Raw genomic sequence first — 16,128 nt, 5'->3', positions numbered from 1 at the left:
CATTTTTTACCTGAAGATTTCACAAGCTTTACAAATCTATCCCTGTTTTGCATGAGGAAACTGAGGCTCACACAGGTTAAAGCCAAAATTTTCAAACACATGTTCTCTAAATTTGGGTACCCAACCAGACATAGCTAAGTCTTGATTGACAGAGGTGATAAGTACATGCAACTTCTACTGACTTCAACTGGATTTGTGCATGCTTAATCTCTCTGAAAAATCAGACCATAAGTGTTAAGGTAACTAAAAACTGAGATATGCAAATTTAGTGGATGTACAGTATTTGAACATTTTTACCTATTTGCCCTACAATGAGCCAAGGGGCAGAGTAAGAAAGGAACCCAGGCCTCCTGACTCTCAGTACTCTGCTCTACTCCTTCCCCTCATATCTCTCAGAACAGAGATTTTATCTACTGAGCACATCCAGTAGCAATGCTTCAACTTTCCAATTTTGCCTTTGATAACTAGACTGGAAACTACTGATACCATAGTAACAAAGAAATTTGAAAATCTGCTCTTTCAAAGCAGTGAGTCTGGGAAAGGGCAAGGTGGAACTGTCCAATGGCCATCATCATTGGATTTCAGGAAAGTGATCAGAGTGGATTAGAAATTTTATTTTCAGCTCCAAATGACAAATTGTGTGTGACAAAATATGCTTCTCCCTTTCTGAACCCACAGGACATTGTACTCAACAAAATGGGTGCAGCAAAAGAGCTTAAAAGTAGAGATTAATTAGCTCTGAAAGTATGACAACACATTTCTGCTGAGTTACGCAGAATCTCAGTCCAGACTCAGGCTAGGTCTACCCTACCTGCCTGAATCGGCGGGTAGAAATCGATCTCTCGGGGATCGAATTATCACGTCTCGTCGGGACGCGACAATCGATCCCCGAATTGACGCTCTTACTCCACCAGCGGAGGTGGGAGTAAGCGCCGTCGACGGGGAGCCACGGAGGTCGATTTTGCCGCCGTTCTCACAGCGGGGTAAGTCGGCTCCGATACGTCGAATTCAGCTACGCTATTCGCGTAGCTGAATTTGCGTATCTTAAATCGACCTCCCCCCGTAGTGAAGACCTGCCCTCAGAGAGTAATCTCAGAGCAGAGCTAGCAAAAGATTCTGAATCTTATCCATAAAGTATTGCATATTACTGTATTTACCATAAGGAGACTATGAAAACCCATCTAGATACCAAATTCCTGCCTGATATATGGGTAAACATATGGGTTTTCTTTAAAGCACTAAGTTCTATAACTCTAAAAAAACTACTAAACCTCCCCCCCCAAAAAAAAAAAATTCAACAAAAGAAATAATAAACAAGTATACAATGGGATAGAATAATGTGGTTACAGACTTTTTTGTAAGATATCAGCATTTGCAGACTGTCACAGTATCTAGGCTTTTGTTGCTGAATTATGAACTTACAAATGCTGAAGGCAGGAAAAGGACTCCAAGTTCATATGAACGAATCATCAGTTGTGTGCCGTTTTTCTCCAGAGCTCCCCAGGCAGCTTTGGAAAGATTGGCACTGCAAAGAGAGACAGACAGCAGGTCAGTGTGGCACAATCTTCACAGCAGCAAAACACTCAAATACTACAGCTGCAACAACAATGTACTTGAATTAGAAGTAAAACCTTTCCCCAACCAGAAAGTCCTTTCACAAAGAGAATAATTAGGGCCTTGATCCTCATGACTATTCCCTCAGTGCAGTGGGGAACTGTGTAAGTGCCACATAACAGGGAAGTAGTGCAGTACATATATAGATAAGTACTATGTATTATGAAATTCAATATGAATTTAGTATAGTTGATGCTCTCCGATTCACAATGTGCAAATAACCAACTTCAGCCTTTGCATTATTACCTGGGAACCTGAATAAGGAATCGTGACTAACCAACCACATTTGGCCTTTTCCCTTATCTATCATCCCTGGAGATGAAAGGATCTCTCCCTAAATGGGATTATTTTACATTTCTTGAGACATTTATGAACAAATATGTATGGAAAATTAATAAAGCATAAGGCATTTTCCCTCATTGACATTTTCTCCTTTGATAAACTCCATGAAGATTTATTACTTTATAAAACAAATAATTTTTAAAGCAAATGTTACATTATACTTTCAGCCCATAGTGTCCCTGGCTCCCTTATCAGCAAGAGAGCTTTCAAATTGAATCTGAATCAAGAAAATATATGTGGTTCCATTATCAAAATCTGTTCACATTAAATTTGAACTGATAAACACATAATAGATGCCTTCTAGCTGGGGGTGAGGAGGGAGATTGATTTTGCATTAGTGATCTGAGTTGGCTGGATCAGTACCTAGTTTGGAACATAAGAACTGACATATAGGGTCAAACCAATGGTCAATCTAGCCCAGTAACCTCTGTCTGACAGTGCCAGTGACAGAGCTTCACAAGGAGTATACAGAAAAGGGCAGCTGAAGAATCCTCACCAAACAAGGAAGGAATTTTAAAAGCCAGTATACAAAAACTGAAATCAAGTACTTCTCTAATATTTTGACCTCTAAGGATATGAACATAAATATTATGAATAAGATATGCTGACAAACATTAATCTATTTTCTTCTATTAATCTATTATTCTTTTGTCTTTGGGAAAATAAAGACTGTTTTCTTGAAGATAGGCTTGAGAAGGAATTTTATAGCTTGGGAAATGAATAAATCATGTTTCATCTTTGAGTATTTGTCACATGGATCCCTCTCTTGGTGCTCATGCATGCGAGACTGGATTCTTTTGGCCAGCAGGGTCCATTGGGGCCACACCCCTACACGTCCTCGCACCACCCAAGGGGATAAAAGGGCAGGCGCAGTCCCTACTGTCCTTCAGTTCTTTCTTACCACCCATGGCAGAACGATTGAACCGCTGCACTGTCCGCCTGCTTTCCTAGCCACCAAGAAAGAAAGAAAAACTAAACCACTGTGCTGAAAACCCAGAGATTAAATCTTGCCCCTTGTATGACATTTCTATACCACTAAGTGATGGGCATTCTAGGTGCTTTTTTGTTTAGGCAAGGGGCATATTCCAGAATGTTGCTCTATCTGCCACTCATTTTCCAAAGGCCCACCTGAGATTATTCCTTCTGGAGTGCTCCAGGAAGACCTCTTTGGACACAGAAAGGAAGGACCTAACAAAGACACAGTCCCCTGCCCAGTCCCTCTTAATGAGTGCCCTGGAGAGCTGTGATTCTACCCCAAGCTCCAGGGAAACATTGGACCCCAGTCACGGGCTTCAATCTCTGTCGCAATAGCTTTGAAAAGGTGCTGGAGGGATCATCATCGCTCCAGAGTTGAGCTAAGACACAGGTCACCCTCCCGCAGTGCCTATGAAAAACAGACACAAAAATCACCATAGGTCTCACTCTTCTCAAACTCAAAGGGCAGCCAACATCCTGAGAAAGAACCCTCTGGTGCCTTGGTACCAACTATTAAACGGGTGCCTATAGTATCTCCACTGCACCTCTGGATCATTCTTCTTCTGGTACTGACCTCCTCACTAGCCAGTTCCTCAGTATCATCCCTATTGGCACCTAGAGCATGTGTGTGTACTGGGTGATTTAGCTGTGGGCCCAATACAGGAGTCACCTTGCTGGATAGGCTGAAGGTGGTGCTGGTCAGACTCCTGATCATGAGACCTCGGTAACACAAACAAAATAGGTAATACCAACTCTATCCCCTACTTGCGTATAAGTGACATCAGAGTGCCTGAGTATGCCTGAAAGGGTAGCCTCACCTACGGAGATGGTGTGTTCCTTCTCATCCTCCCCATCGGTACACAGGAGGGTTCCTTTCCCACTCACCCTCCTATCCCTTCACAAGGATCACAATGGGAATCCAGGAGGGACTTTAGGGATTGCTCTCAGCAGGAAAAGGCACGGACTTCAGAGACCAGCCCCACAGTATCCTTCTCTGCCTCCACCAATCCAAGATTCATGTGCCTATCAACCTTGGCCCTACTAGGCACCCCTGGGGTATGCAACCCACATACTTGCAAGCCAGTAGCTACTGCCCCCACTCCCAGGGCTAGATCCTCTTCTCCTAAGAGGCAATATAGATGTTTCCAGCCAGGTCAATTAATACAGCCTCAGATACTAAAGAGATGGGAAGAAGAGAGAAGCGTATATCAGGCAGATGAGGGAGAACAATTAATCCCGGCCACAATTCCCTTATCCTTCCCTAATGAGGCAGTGAACCCCTCAATGTTTTCTCCAGTTGATGATTTTAAGGCATTCCAACATATTAAATACATGGCAGAGGCTCTTGACATAACAGTGGAGGAAATGCAAGAGAAACCACACAAACTGCTAGACATTCTGCACTCTCCCTTCCTTGCTTGCCAGACTGATAAATAAGGGGATTACTGGAGCTTCCAAAAGATCTCCTGCCTCAATTCAAGCCACATCCAAATGTGCTGACAAAAAGTTATCAAGCCCCTTCCAAAGGTTCTGAGTACTTTTATTCTCCCCTTGTAACAAGGATCTCTTGTAGCTACTCTCCAGGGATCCAAATCCTAAACAAGGGCTTCCCAAATCAACACTTAGGGAGAAAGACCTTAAAGCTGGACCTATTTGGATGAAGTCTGTCAGCCAGCCTCCAGATGCTAGTAGCTAATTACCAAGCGCTTCTCAGAAAATATAATTATTTACACTAATCTCAGGTTCATTTTGGAACACAGGGAAAAACTAAAATCTATAATGAATGAAGGGCAGCTGTGTGAAAATGAAAAGTTAATTTAAAGAGAGCTGATTAGGCTCCTAGGTGAACTGGTTCACATCCACACAGATTCTCTATGATTCTGACACATATTGCTCATTGAAACAAAGATGACTCAGACTCCCCCTTTTTTTTTTTTTTTATAATTTATAGATAAGCAATCCTTATAAATCCTGAAAAAAAAAATCAAGGAGGTTCTGTCTACTTGGTTATAAACACTACTACTGGGGGAATTCTGTGCCAAAAAACTAAAAATTCTGCAAAATTCTGCATATTGTATTTGTCAAAATAATACAATATAATCATGTCAGTTACAATTATTTTGGTACTTTATTTCAAAATATTTGTCAGCAAGTATGTCTAATAATACAGACCAAAAAAAAAGTTTTTTGACAAATAGATTCCTTACTAGGCATATTAATACAGAACTCTGCGTAATTTATTTAAATTACAACATAGAACAGTATTTCCTGCACATGTCAGAAGTAGTGCAAAGGCTTTGGGGAGTCAGGGGTAACAGAAGAGCTGAGGGAGAGGGAAGGAGCCTAGGAGTGAACCTGGAGGGTGTTGGGTGTCGGTGGGAGAGTTTTTCTTGGGGGTGGAGGTGCGGGGGGATTGTTAGGGTGTTGGAAAGTCTCCTCCATGCAGACCCTGGCTGACCCCAAGCCTCTCCCATTCAGTCAGGCACATCTGTCTCTGTTCCCGCACCCCTCCTCCCCATGGGTCTCTGCAGCCCCCCTTCCCTGACCCAATCCTCAGCGCTGTTATCCCACTAGCTCCTGAGCCCATGCTCTAGTACGTCCCCCCACTAGCCATTCTGAACCCCAGTCTGTGACACCCCCCCAGCAGCCCTGTGTGGCCCACTCTGTTCTAACCTGGCTCTGCTAGAAGGGTGCTGTGATGAACTCTACTTCTGGGGGAATTCTGCAGCACTGGGCATAGAATTTTGTATTTTCCCACATAAAATACATTATGCCTAAAAGTGCTGCAGTTCCGCCTTTTGCCCACCAGAGACTGCTGTGGTGCTAGAACAGCCAGCATGAATGCAGCTGGGTGTTCTGGCACTACAGCTACCTCTGGTGGGCAAAAGATTATGCGACAAAATTATGCGAGATGGGGGAATTCTGCGCACCCACAGATGTGCGGAATTCCCCCAGGAGTAAAACACCCAGTAAGGAACTCTCAGCAATGCAATCAGAATTTAGCTGGTTGAGTATTTTAATATTGAAATAAATTAAATCTTCCTCCTTAGATTTCACTTTTATGTGATTCCCAACTGTTTCATGACTTTCCCCCCACCCCCATCACAGATAATACAAACCTGAATAGTACACTAATAAGCAGATTTGGAAATTTTCACTTAACAATTCACAGCTGACAGTTTTATGATTCTACACACACAAAAAGAAACACACATCTAATGAGTATCTTTTAAAAGAAGACTATGTTTAGGGGTGCTTAAACTTGGCAAACTCTTTTTCTGGTGCTTTCCCATGTGGTCTTTACAGATGCTCATACATACATGCATGCATACAACCATTCTTTCAAACCCTCAAAAAAAAAAAAAAAAAAAGGCTGAGATGTCTCCCAGTTAATAAAAACAAAAGACAAAAAAATAAGATAACAGGTGTTGGAACTCTTCAGTTCTTCTAGTCTTTGGGCTCATGTGGAACAGGAAATGTAGCTGGGCACAGCACTTTCATGCTAGCAGGCTCTTCAGGTTCTGGCAGACTAGTCACAGACTGGCTTAGCCTGTTGGTTGCCATCTTCACTTTGTTTCCCCTAAAGAGGCAAGCCTTGGGTATTAGGAGTAACAGTCTTCCCTCAAATGGCTTGTAGACCCAAGGGATAATGGATCTTCATTTTACGCATGGGGAGAGTCTCAACTGCTCCCCTTTATAGCACCACCTTCAGAACTCTTCAGTGAGTTCAGAGAAGTGGTGAGTGGTACGAAGTATGACTTGAATTGAGACAGCCTTGCCTAGTCAGGTTAGAGATGGGTAATATTTAGATTAGTGTGGGATTGGAAAAGTCATGCTTACACCAACAATTTATATATATATATATATATTTTCACACACACACACACACACGTGATCCTCAACAAAAAAATCAAAATGAAAGCGGCACAAAACCACTTTTGAAGAAGTTCACAAGGCCCCCACTCGGGATGAGAAGGGTCTTGCATTGATATCTGGCACTATTCATGGAAAACAGGCCATCAAAATTCTATGAAAATAACAGGTAGCAAAAACAGCAGCAACTCAACATGCATCCATCATAAATTCTACAAAAAAGATTCCAACTATAGCAAACCTCAACCAACCACCTTCAAACTCACCCAAAGACCTCAATGAGAGCATGCCTCTGACTTCAGGGACACACAGCCTCATGCAGCTATGCGACACGGTTTACCAGACTTTGCCTATGTGCCATACAAAGGTGACTGAAATCAACATATCTACCCAACAAATACCACATGCACATGCTGGTCATGGTCCCACAAGAAGCCTTCTCCTCTTTAAACAGGTACAAAGACACACTTCAGATGTGCAAATAATGCATTAAGAACTCAATGATGCAGAACATCTTTCACAAGGAAGGATACACATCCATAGACCTATTTGACACAGAGGAGAACAAGTGTCAAGATCCAAGAGGGATGCCAGTCTGGCTCCCTTGTCAAATGTCTTGGCCATCTGCATGGACACCAGGACTGATGTATGCCATTCTGCCAATCCCCATGATACTGAGAGTTCTGAATAAGCTAAAATAAAATGCAGGATCCATGATCTGATAGCCCCAGCATGCGCCAGGCAGTTTGGTATTCAGATCTCGTGAATGTCTCAATACAGCCCCCACTAGCTTTAACTGCTCTATTCAATGTAGTATCACAGCACAAGAGTCAGATACTCAGATCATTACATCTAACAGCCCACATCCTGGCTGTTTGACATCCACTGAAGAAAGATGTTCAGCTGAAGTTGAGCTTTTTTTAACAAAGCAGGAAAGCCTCAACTATGCCAATACATAGTTAAGTGGAAGAGGTTTTCCCACTGGGCATCTCAGTACAAGCAGTCTCCTTTGACAACACCATTTAAACAATATTGGACTATTAACTAGCCTTGAAACACTCAGGATTTTCTATTAGTTCCATAAAGGTCAATTTATCAGCAATATCTGCACATCACTGTCCTATCCAAGGTAACACCATTTTTCTCCATCTGACAGTGGCAAGATTTCTTACATTTTTCTCACAGAATGGGAGCCCTTCCCTCCTGGGACCTCAATATAGTGTTAGCAGAGTTCACAGATTCCCAAGCCAGATAATTCTCTGATCACCTAAGTCTGACCTCCTATATAACACAGGCCATAGAATTTCTCCAAAATAATTCCTTTTGAGTCTCAGTAAATTGTCCCAATGGTTAATTAATCCTCACTTTTAAAAGCCTTATATCCAGACTGAATTTGTCTAGATCCAATGGTTGGAAGTTGAAGCATGTTATATCTTCCTCTGCTTGACTGAAGAGCCCATAATTAATTTGGGTTCTTCATGTAGGCACTTACAGACTGTGTTCAAGTCGCCCTATAACCTCCTCTTTGTTAAGGTAAACAGATTGAGCTCCTTACAGTCTCTCACTAAAATATATGTTTTCTCATCCTTTAATCATTCCTGTGGCTCTTCTCTGAACCCTCCAATTTTTCAATATCCTTCTTGAATTGTGGACCCCAGAACTGGACAGAGTATTCCAGCAGGGGTTGCACCAGTACCAAATACAGAAGTAAAGTAACTTGTCTACTCTTTTCTTGAGATTCCTGTTTATGCATCCAGAGATGGCATTAGCCCTTTTGTCCACAGTGTCGCACTCAGAGCTCACGTTGAGCGGATTACCCCCCAGTCCCCTTCATATCTTTTGTCAAGAGTCACTGCTTCCTAAGTCTCCCATCTTGTACGTATGGCCTACATTCTTTATTCCTAGGTGTATAAATTTAGCCATGTTAAAATTCATATAATTTGCTTGAGTCCAGTTTACCAAGTGATCCAGGTCACTCTGTATCACTAACTGGTCTTCTTCATTATTTATCACTTCTCCAATCTTTGTGTCATGTGCAAACTATCACTGATGATTTTATGTTCTCTTCCAGGTCACTGATAAAAATGTTAAATAGTGTAGGGCCAAGAATCAATCTTTGTGGGACCCCACAAGCAACACAACCACTCAATGATGATTCCCTATTTACAGTTACATTTTGGCACATCAGCCAAATTAATTCATTTAAGTGTGCCATGTTAATTTTGTATTGTTCTACTTTTTTTAATCAAAATGTCATGCAGTACCAAGTCAAATGCCTTATAGAAGCTTAAGAATATTACATCAACTCTATTATCTTTATCAAACTTGATATCTTTTTTTGATGAGAGTACAAGTTAGTTTGTTCTGTTTTCCAGAGCACCCGGCCCCACACCACCTTTGGGACTTTAGCAACCTTCCAATACCATCAATCAATCAAGACTGACTTTTTAGTAGCCTTTACATCAGCTTGACTGGCTGGAGAGATTCAGGCTCTCGTGGCAAGTCCCCCTTATATATGTTTCATAAAGACAGTGTTATTTTCAGGCTCATCCCAAGTTTTTGCCCCAAATTGTTTCAGAATCCTATATGAACCAATTAATTAATGTCTCAGTTGTCTTCTCTCACACTCACTTAACCTTGGAGGAAGCTACTTCATACTCTTGATGTAATAAAGGCATTACCATATTATCTTAACAGGACAAAATTACTCAGGAACACACCTAGGCTGCTCGTGGCCTTTGCAGAGATGGTTAAGGGTCAGGCAATATCCTCACGGAGATTAGCAAAATGGACCTTCAAATGTAGACGAACATGTTTTGAGCTAGCCAGGTTAGACCTATCTAGCCATATAATAGCTCATTTCACTAAGCCTCCGGCAGCCTCAGCTGCCTGTTGGATGACTGTCCCTATTTCCAGAGGCTGTAGGGCAGCTATGTGGAGCTCAGTCCACACTTTTACTAGACACTATTCTTTGGTAGGGGCTTCCAGGTCAGATGCCCATTTTGATAGAGCTGTCCTATAATCCTTGTTTAGACAGGACTACCTGTTTCCAAGCAAACAGGTAACTGCTTGCTAGTCACCAAGAGTGGGATACACGTGGATAATCCATCAAAGAATGGTTACATACCTTACAGTAACTGTGGTTTGAGATGTTTTGTCCACATGGCTCCCATGACCCACCTCCTTCCCTGCTATTAAGAAATCCTACTCCTTCTTTGATTCTGTATTGGCAAAGGAACTATGGGATGTTGGGGCATGTTCCCTTCATTAAATGTCCTTAGATGGATGTGGCGGGGGGGGGGGAAGAATTGGGGGGGGTGAGGCAAAAGGATATCTAGGGTACGAATGCAGCCCCTGTAGACACTAGCAGCCAAAAGACTCTGATCTTATGCACACAGGTTCCTGTGTGCCAAGAGTGAGATCTATGTGGATGAAATACCTTGAAAAACCAATTAGATATATGAGGAAATGCTATATATCTAGATCTATCTATCTAGATATATAGCATTTTCTCATATATCTATCTATCTCGATATAGATACAGAAATAGCCAACCTCACCAAATTCCTAATGAAAATTTTCCCTTTTACAGTGACAAGATCTATTAAAAAACCACAAACATCCTGAATGGTAGAAATGAATTAATACTGATCAACTTCTGTGGACAACCTTTACATCATCTCCAAGAATCACAGAGAAACATCTGGGGGTGGGGTGGGGGGAGGGGGAAATCACCAAATCAGCACGAATTAGTCCCTTATATTCAATGGTAAATCTCCTAAAATGTCTAAAAGACATTCAGTAGCAAGTACTGAACATTACTTCCATTTCTTAAGTTATCTCACCACAGTATGGATACTTGAAAATACTCCTTACACTTGTATTTTGTATATTTACTTTCACTGTTGCTCTGAGAATGACTGTCTACATCAAATAGAAAGAGAAATTGTTTCTTAAAAGAATAAATAAGGCAAATTACCGATTTCCCCTTGTGATCCAAAGGTAAATGATAAAGAGAGTAAGAAAACAGTGGTATAATAGAATTCATTTGTTCTGTCCAAATTTTCTCTCCTGTTCTTTTTTGCCAAATATGACATGCATTTTGTACAAAACAGTACTATATAAGGGAAAATTAGTGAAGAATTTTAACTACCAGTTATTCCCCTTCACTGATTTCTGCATCGAATAGTGGGAAGCCTCATTTAATTGATTGTAAGTGGTTATTTCCACTTAATGTTTTGGTTACGGTCATCATACTTTATTTTTATTAAATATTCATTCAGTTACATTCCTAAATTACTTCTTAAATGGATGATTAACTTATGCTGGTGGAAGCCAGGGTGAAGCCATTGTGCTTAAAAGCAGAATGCCGATATCAGGGTGTTGAGCCAAAGCTGCAAAAGCACAGAAGCACCCAGGTTTACTGAAAAGGCAGGGACAACCTCTTATAGTTCTGGGTGAACTCTCAAAGCATTACCCTATCTTTGACGGAATTATGTAACATTAAGAGACACACTAGCTGGGATATAACTTAATTTCTCTCAAGAAAAGACAGTGGACACCTTAGATACATTATGTTAAACCAAAAAGACACTGGTCAAATTCTCTCATGCCTATTCCCTTGCACTTGTATTGGTGGGATTGTACAATGTATAAGAAAAAACACAGTATTTAGTCTAGGGTGTCTAATTAAGTTAACATTCAGACAGTGCTTTTACGTCTCACACACTATGTTCCCTATCCTGAAGGCACTTTAGCATATGTATAACTTTACTCATGTGTAACCCCACTGATTTCTAATGGTTCTTCTCATGTAGTCTAGTAACGCATGTGAGAGTGTGTGCAGGACTGGAGTCTATATGAGGGAATGCAATATATAATCATATTTACCCTCTTTGTAAAGTGCTTTGAGCTCTACAGATGAAATGTGACACATAAAAGCTAAGTACGATAATAGGTAAAAAGCACTATTCAGTATTGGGTTAAGATAATCCATAGAAAATTAGCCCAAAGATAAATGTTTGAAAAAGCTAAACCCTTGTTTTCAGAATGGAAACGCATTTGTAACTTAACTACTGCAACAAAAATATCCAAATAGTCTGGGTGGCTAACATTTTCAGTCTAAAACTACCCCTAGATTTTGAAACCAAGAGGAGAAGGAGGAGTCAATTGAGAGTGAAATTAAGGTTTAAAGAGGATTGATATGGGAAGGAGAAGAACAAACAAAAAATAAATGGAGGCATCTGGAAGAAAGGAACAGTTAAAAAAAACAAGATTAATATTTTTGGCAAAACTCCTAAGCTTATGCTGTTGACTATTTTCCCCCTACAGCCACCACTCCTCCAACCTCCCCTTCCAAACCCTAAGTCCACTTAAGGTGCTTCTGTATCAGCATAGGCAGCAATCAACACTTTGCAATTAAATGAATGGCTGGGGTGGGCTAACAGTAGGGCTGACAGACCCCTGAGGAGATCAATTTCATCAGCTCCATGTCAGCCCTACTGTCCACCAACCTAGGGAACAGACATAAGAAAACTGATCCACGATCCAGGAATCCCAAGTTCAGCTATCAGTTTTTACTGTAATTTTCAAGAAGTAAACAAAGATATGTAGAATTTGGGACTAGAGAGCAGCCGTTGTTCACGTAGTCCATTCCTCACTATTAAGGGGCTGCATCTGACATCAGGTACATCCAGCCAACCCTTTCAGTAGCATCAGTGTTCAAAGCTTAACAGTTTGATGTTCAATATTCTCTTTTTCTATACACAGCAATCCTTACACCTCAGCTTCCCTGTTAGACAATGACAGCAGAGAAATTTAGTAAGTGATCTCTACCAATACTTCTCCCCCCCCCCCCCCGCCCCACAATTTTGACCTATGTTTAAAAGTTACTTCTAATTGTTAACAGTGAGGAAAATCATAGAATGACACCCAATTTAAATTACAGTAGGGAAAAAAATAAGAACTTGTCTCTAGCAAATCTTTTGAACTACCGGTTAGAGTTATAATCCACACTCTGTTTGACTGTATTAGTTTATACTATCAAGAGTGAATACATTTGAATATGCTGATGTTCCATAGGGATCTCTTGTTAAGGAGAGGGTCTCATCAGGAGCAAGCACAACATACAATAGTAGCAACTCCATAGCATTAGCTAATATTAGCTTGTACCATTGCTGACACATGCACACGTCCTCAATATTTCAAATGGAAATTCTGTTCTAGTTAAAAAAGGATACACTATTTTGAACTTCACTCCAGAACTAAGTCACTGTCTCTCTGCAGCAGTGGCTTTCAGCAGCATTCTTTGAAATATACCAAGTTTTCACTAGAATATTGGTACATACCAGCTAACATTTCTGAGTTTTACTGAGCACCATTAAACTTTTTAAAATTGCCCTTTGAGCATACTTTTTAAATCAGGCCAAACTGAAGAAATATTAATACCCCCTTCCCCAAATACACCCTGCCCCCACAAAACACCAGAAATACATTTGTGTGGGGGCTTGGGGCTGGAATATTAAACTCCGAGCAATGAAATCATAAATGACAATATTTGGACATGACTAGCTATTAGCAACTCAGCATGGATACAGCCCAATGCGCTGCAGAGATATACTCTTCAAACGAAACAAATACAGATTTCATCTACTTGACACATTAATATTCCCAAAGACTTTAATCATGGTACAGAATAACATCACGATTTCTTATTTATGTTACCCTAATGTGCTCCTTTCAACTTTCTTACTTTTATTCATAAAACTACTTTCAACCTTATCTTAATTGATCCAGTCCCTCTGTGTAGCAAAACACAAAATTTTCTAGAAAAAGATTAAAAAAAAAAAGCCTACACCCAACAACTATGCGCCTTCCTTATGTACAAAATGACACTTACTACGGTTAAGCGTGGAAGAATTCATTTCTTTTTTTTATAATTTTGATGGATAATACTAATATTTATTTTAAGCATTTTTAAAGATTATTTAAATATTCATAATTGCTTAAAACCCATATCATGCATTTTTTCAATTTTTTGTCTAAATTTTCACTGTTGCAGGAAATTATGGGGAGAGGCCTGACAATTTTTTAATGATAGTGGATGCTGAGATTCAAAAATTTAAAGCTTTATCACCATTAAGACAAAAATTGTCCACATCACATCAAACTATTGGGGCTGTCAAGCGCTTAAAAAAATTAAATTGCAATTAATCACAATTAATCTCGCTGTTAAATAATAGAATACCATTTATTTAAATATTTTTGGATATTCTCTACATTTTCAAATATATTAATTTCAATTACAACACAGAAACAAAGTGTACAGTGCTCACTTTATATTTATTTTTGATTACAAATATTGACACTGTAAAAAAGAAACACACCTCCACCCAGATATAATGCTGTCCTCGGGAGCCAAAAAATCTTACTGCGTTATAGGTGAAACCGCATTATATTGAACTTGCTTTGATCCAACAGAGTGCGCAGCCTCGCGCCCTTCCCCTCCCCCGGCGCTGCTTTACCACGTTATATCGGGTCGCACTATATCAGGGTAGAGGTGTAGTATTTTTCAATTCACCTAATACAAGTACAGTAATGCAATCGCTTTATCATGAAAGTTGAACTTACAAATGTAGAATTATGTACAAAAAATAACTGCATTCAAAAACAAAACAATGTAAAACTTTAGAGCTGACAAGTCTACACAGTCCTACTTCTTGTTCAGCCAATCGCTAAGACAAACAAGTTTGTTTACATTTGCAGGAGATAATGCTGCCCACTTCTTGTTTACAATGTCACCTGAAAGTGAGAACAGGTGTTCGCATGGTGCTGTTGTAGCCGGCATCGCTAGATATTTACGTGCCAGATGCAGAAAAGATTCATATGTCCCTTCATGCATCAACTGTCATTCCAGAAGACATGCGTCCATGCTGATGGTGAGTTCTGCTCGATAATGATCCAAAGCAGTGCGGCCAGATGCATGTTCATTTGCATCACATGAGTCAGATGCCACCAGCAGGAGGTTGATTTTCTTTTTTGGTGGTTCTGGTTCTGTAGTTTCCTCATCGGAGTATTGCTCTTTTAACAGGTTTCAGAGTAGCAGCCGTGTTAGTCTGTACCCGCAAAAAGAACAGGAGTACTTGTGGCACCTTAGAGACTAACAAATTTATTAGAGCATAAGCTTTCGTGGACTACAGCCCACTTCTTCGGATGCATACCAAGAAGTGGGCTGTAGTCCACGAAAGCTTATGCTCTAATAAATTTGTTAGTCTCTAAGGTGCCACAAGTACTCCTGTTCTTTTTGCTCTTTTAAGACTTCTAAAACTGTGCTCCACACCTCGACCCTCTCAAATTTTTGAAGGCACTTCAGATTCTTAAACCTTGGGTCGAGTACTGTAGCTATCCTTAGAAATCTGACATTGGTACCTTCTTTGCATTTTGTCAAGTCTGCCGTGAAAGTGTTCTTAAAATGAACAACATGTGCTGGGTCATCATCCGAGACTGCTATAACATGAAATATATGGCAGAATGTGGGTAAAACAGAAGAAATAATTCTCCCCCAAGGAGTTCAGTCACAAATTTAATTAATGCATTATTTTTTTAATGAGCGTCATCAGCATGGAAGCATGTCCTCTATAATGGTGGCCGAAGCATGAAGGGGCATACGAATGTTTAGCATATCTGGCATGTAAATACCTTGCAATGCTGACTACAAAAGTGCCATTTGAACATCTGTTCTCACTTTCAGGTGACATTGTAAATAAGAAGCGGGCAGCATTATCTCCTGTAAATGTAAACCAATTTGTTTTTCTTAGCGATTGGCTGAACAAAAAGTAGGACTGAGTGGACTTGTCAGCTCTAAAGTTTTACATTATTTTGTTTTTGAGTTCAGTTATGTAACAAAAAACCCCTACATTTGTAAGTTGCACTTTCACAATAAAGAGATTGCACTACAGTACTTTTAGGAGGTGAACTGAAAAATACTATTTTTTTTTTATCATTTTTACAATGCAAATATTTGTAATAAAAATAATAATATAAAGTGAGCACTGTATACTTTGTATTCTGTGTTGTAATTGAAATCAATATATTTGAAAATGTAGAAAACATCCAAAAATATTCAATAAATTTCAATTGGTATTCTATTGTTTAACAGTGCAATTAAAACTGCAATTAATTGTGATTTATTTTTTAATCACAATTAATTTCTTTGAGTTAATCTCGTAAGTTAACTGTGATTAATCGACAGCCTTACAAAATATACAAAGCAAATCAATAAATCAAACTCTAGTAAGTTCTCAAGCAGTATTTTTCTTACTTAAC

At 39.9% G+C, this 16,128-nt stretch overlaps 1 protein-coding gene across 3 annotated transcripts in view; it reads right to left on the bottom strand.

The window, feature by feature from the left end:
• Window positions 1-16,128, bottom strand: part of TDP1 (tyrosyl-DNA phosphodiesterase 1) — a 116,011-nt gene that overhangs the window by 37,280 nt on the left and 62,603 nt on the right. For all 3 annotated transcript variants that reach the window (XM_054027193.1, XM_054027194.1, XM_054027195.1), the window contains exon 14: window positions 1,423-1,525. In XM_054027193.1, coding sequence (XP_053883168.1) covers window positions 1,423-1,525 — 103 coding nt within the window. The remainder of the gene's footprint in view (window positions 1-1,422; window positions 1,526-16,128) is intronic.

This window comes from Malaclemys terrapin, chromosome 4, assembly GCF_027887155.1.
Source record: "Malaclemys terrapin pileata isolate rMalTer1 chromosome 4, rMalTer1.hap1, whole genome shotgun sequence".
Lineage (NCBI taxonomy): Eukaryota > Metazoa > Chordata > Testudines > Emydidae > Malaclemys > Malaclemys terrapin.
This window is presented reverse-complemented; position numbering and strand designations above follow the sequence as displayed.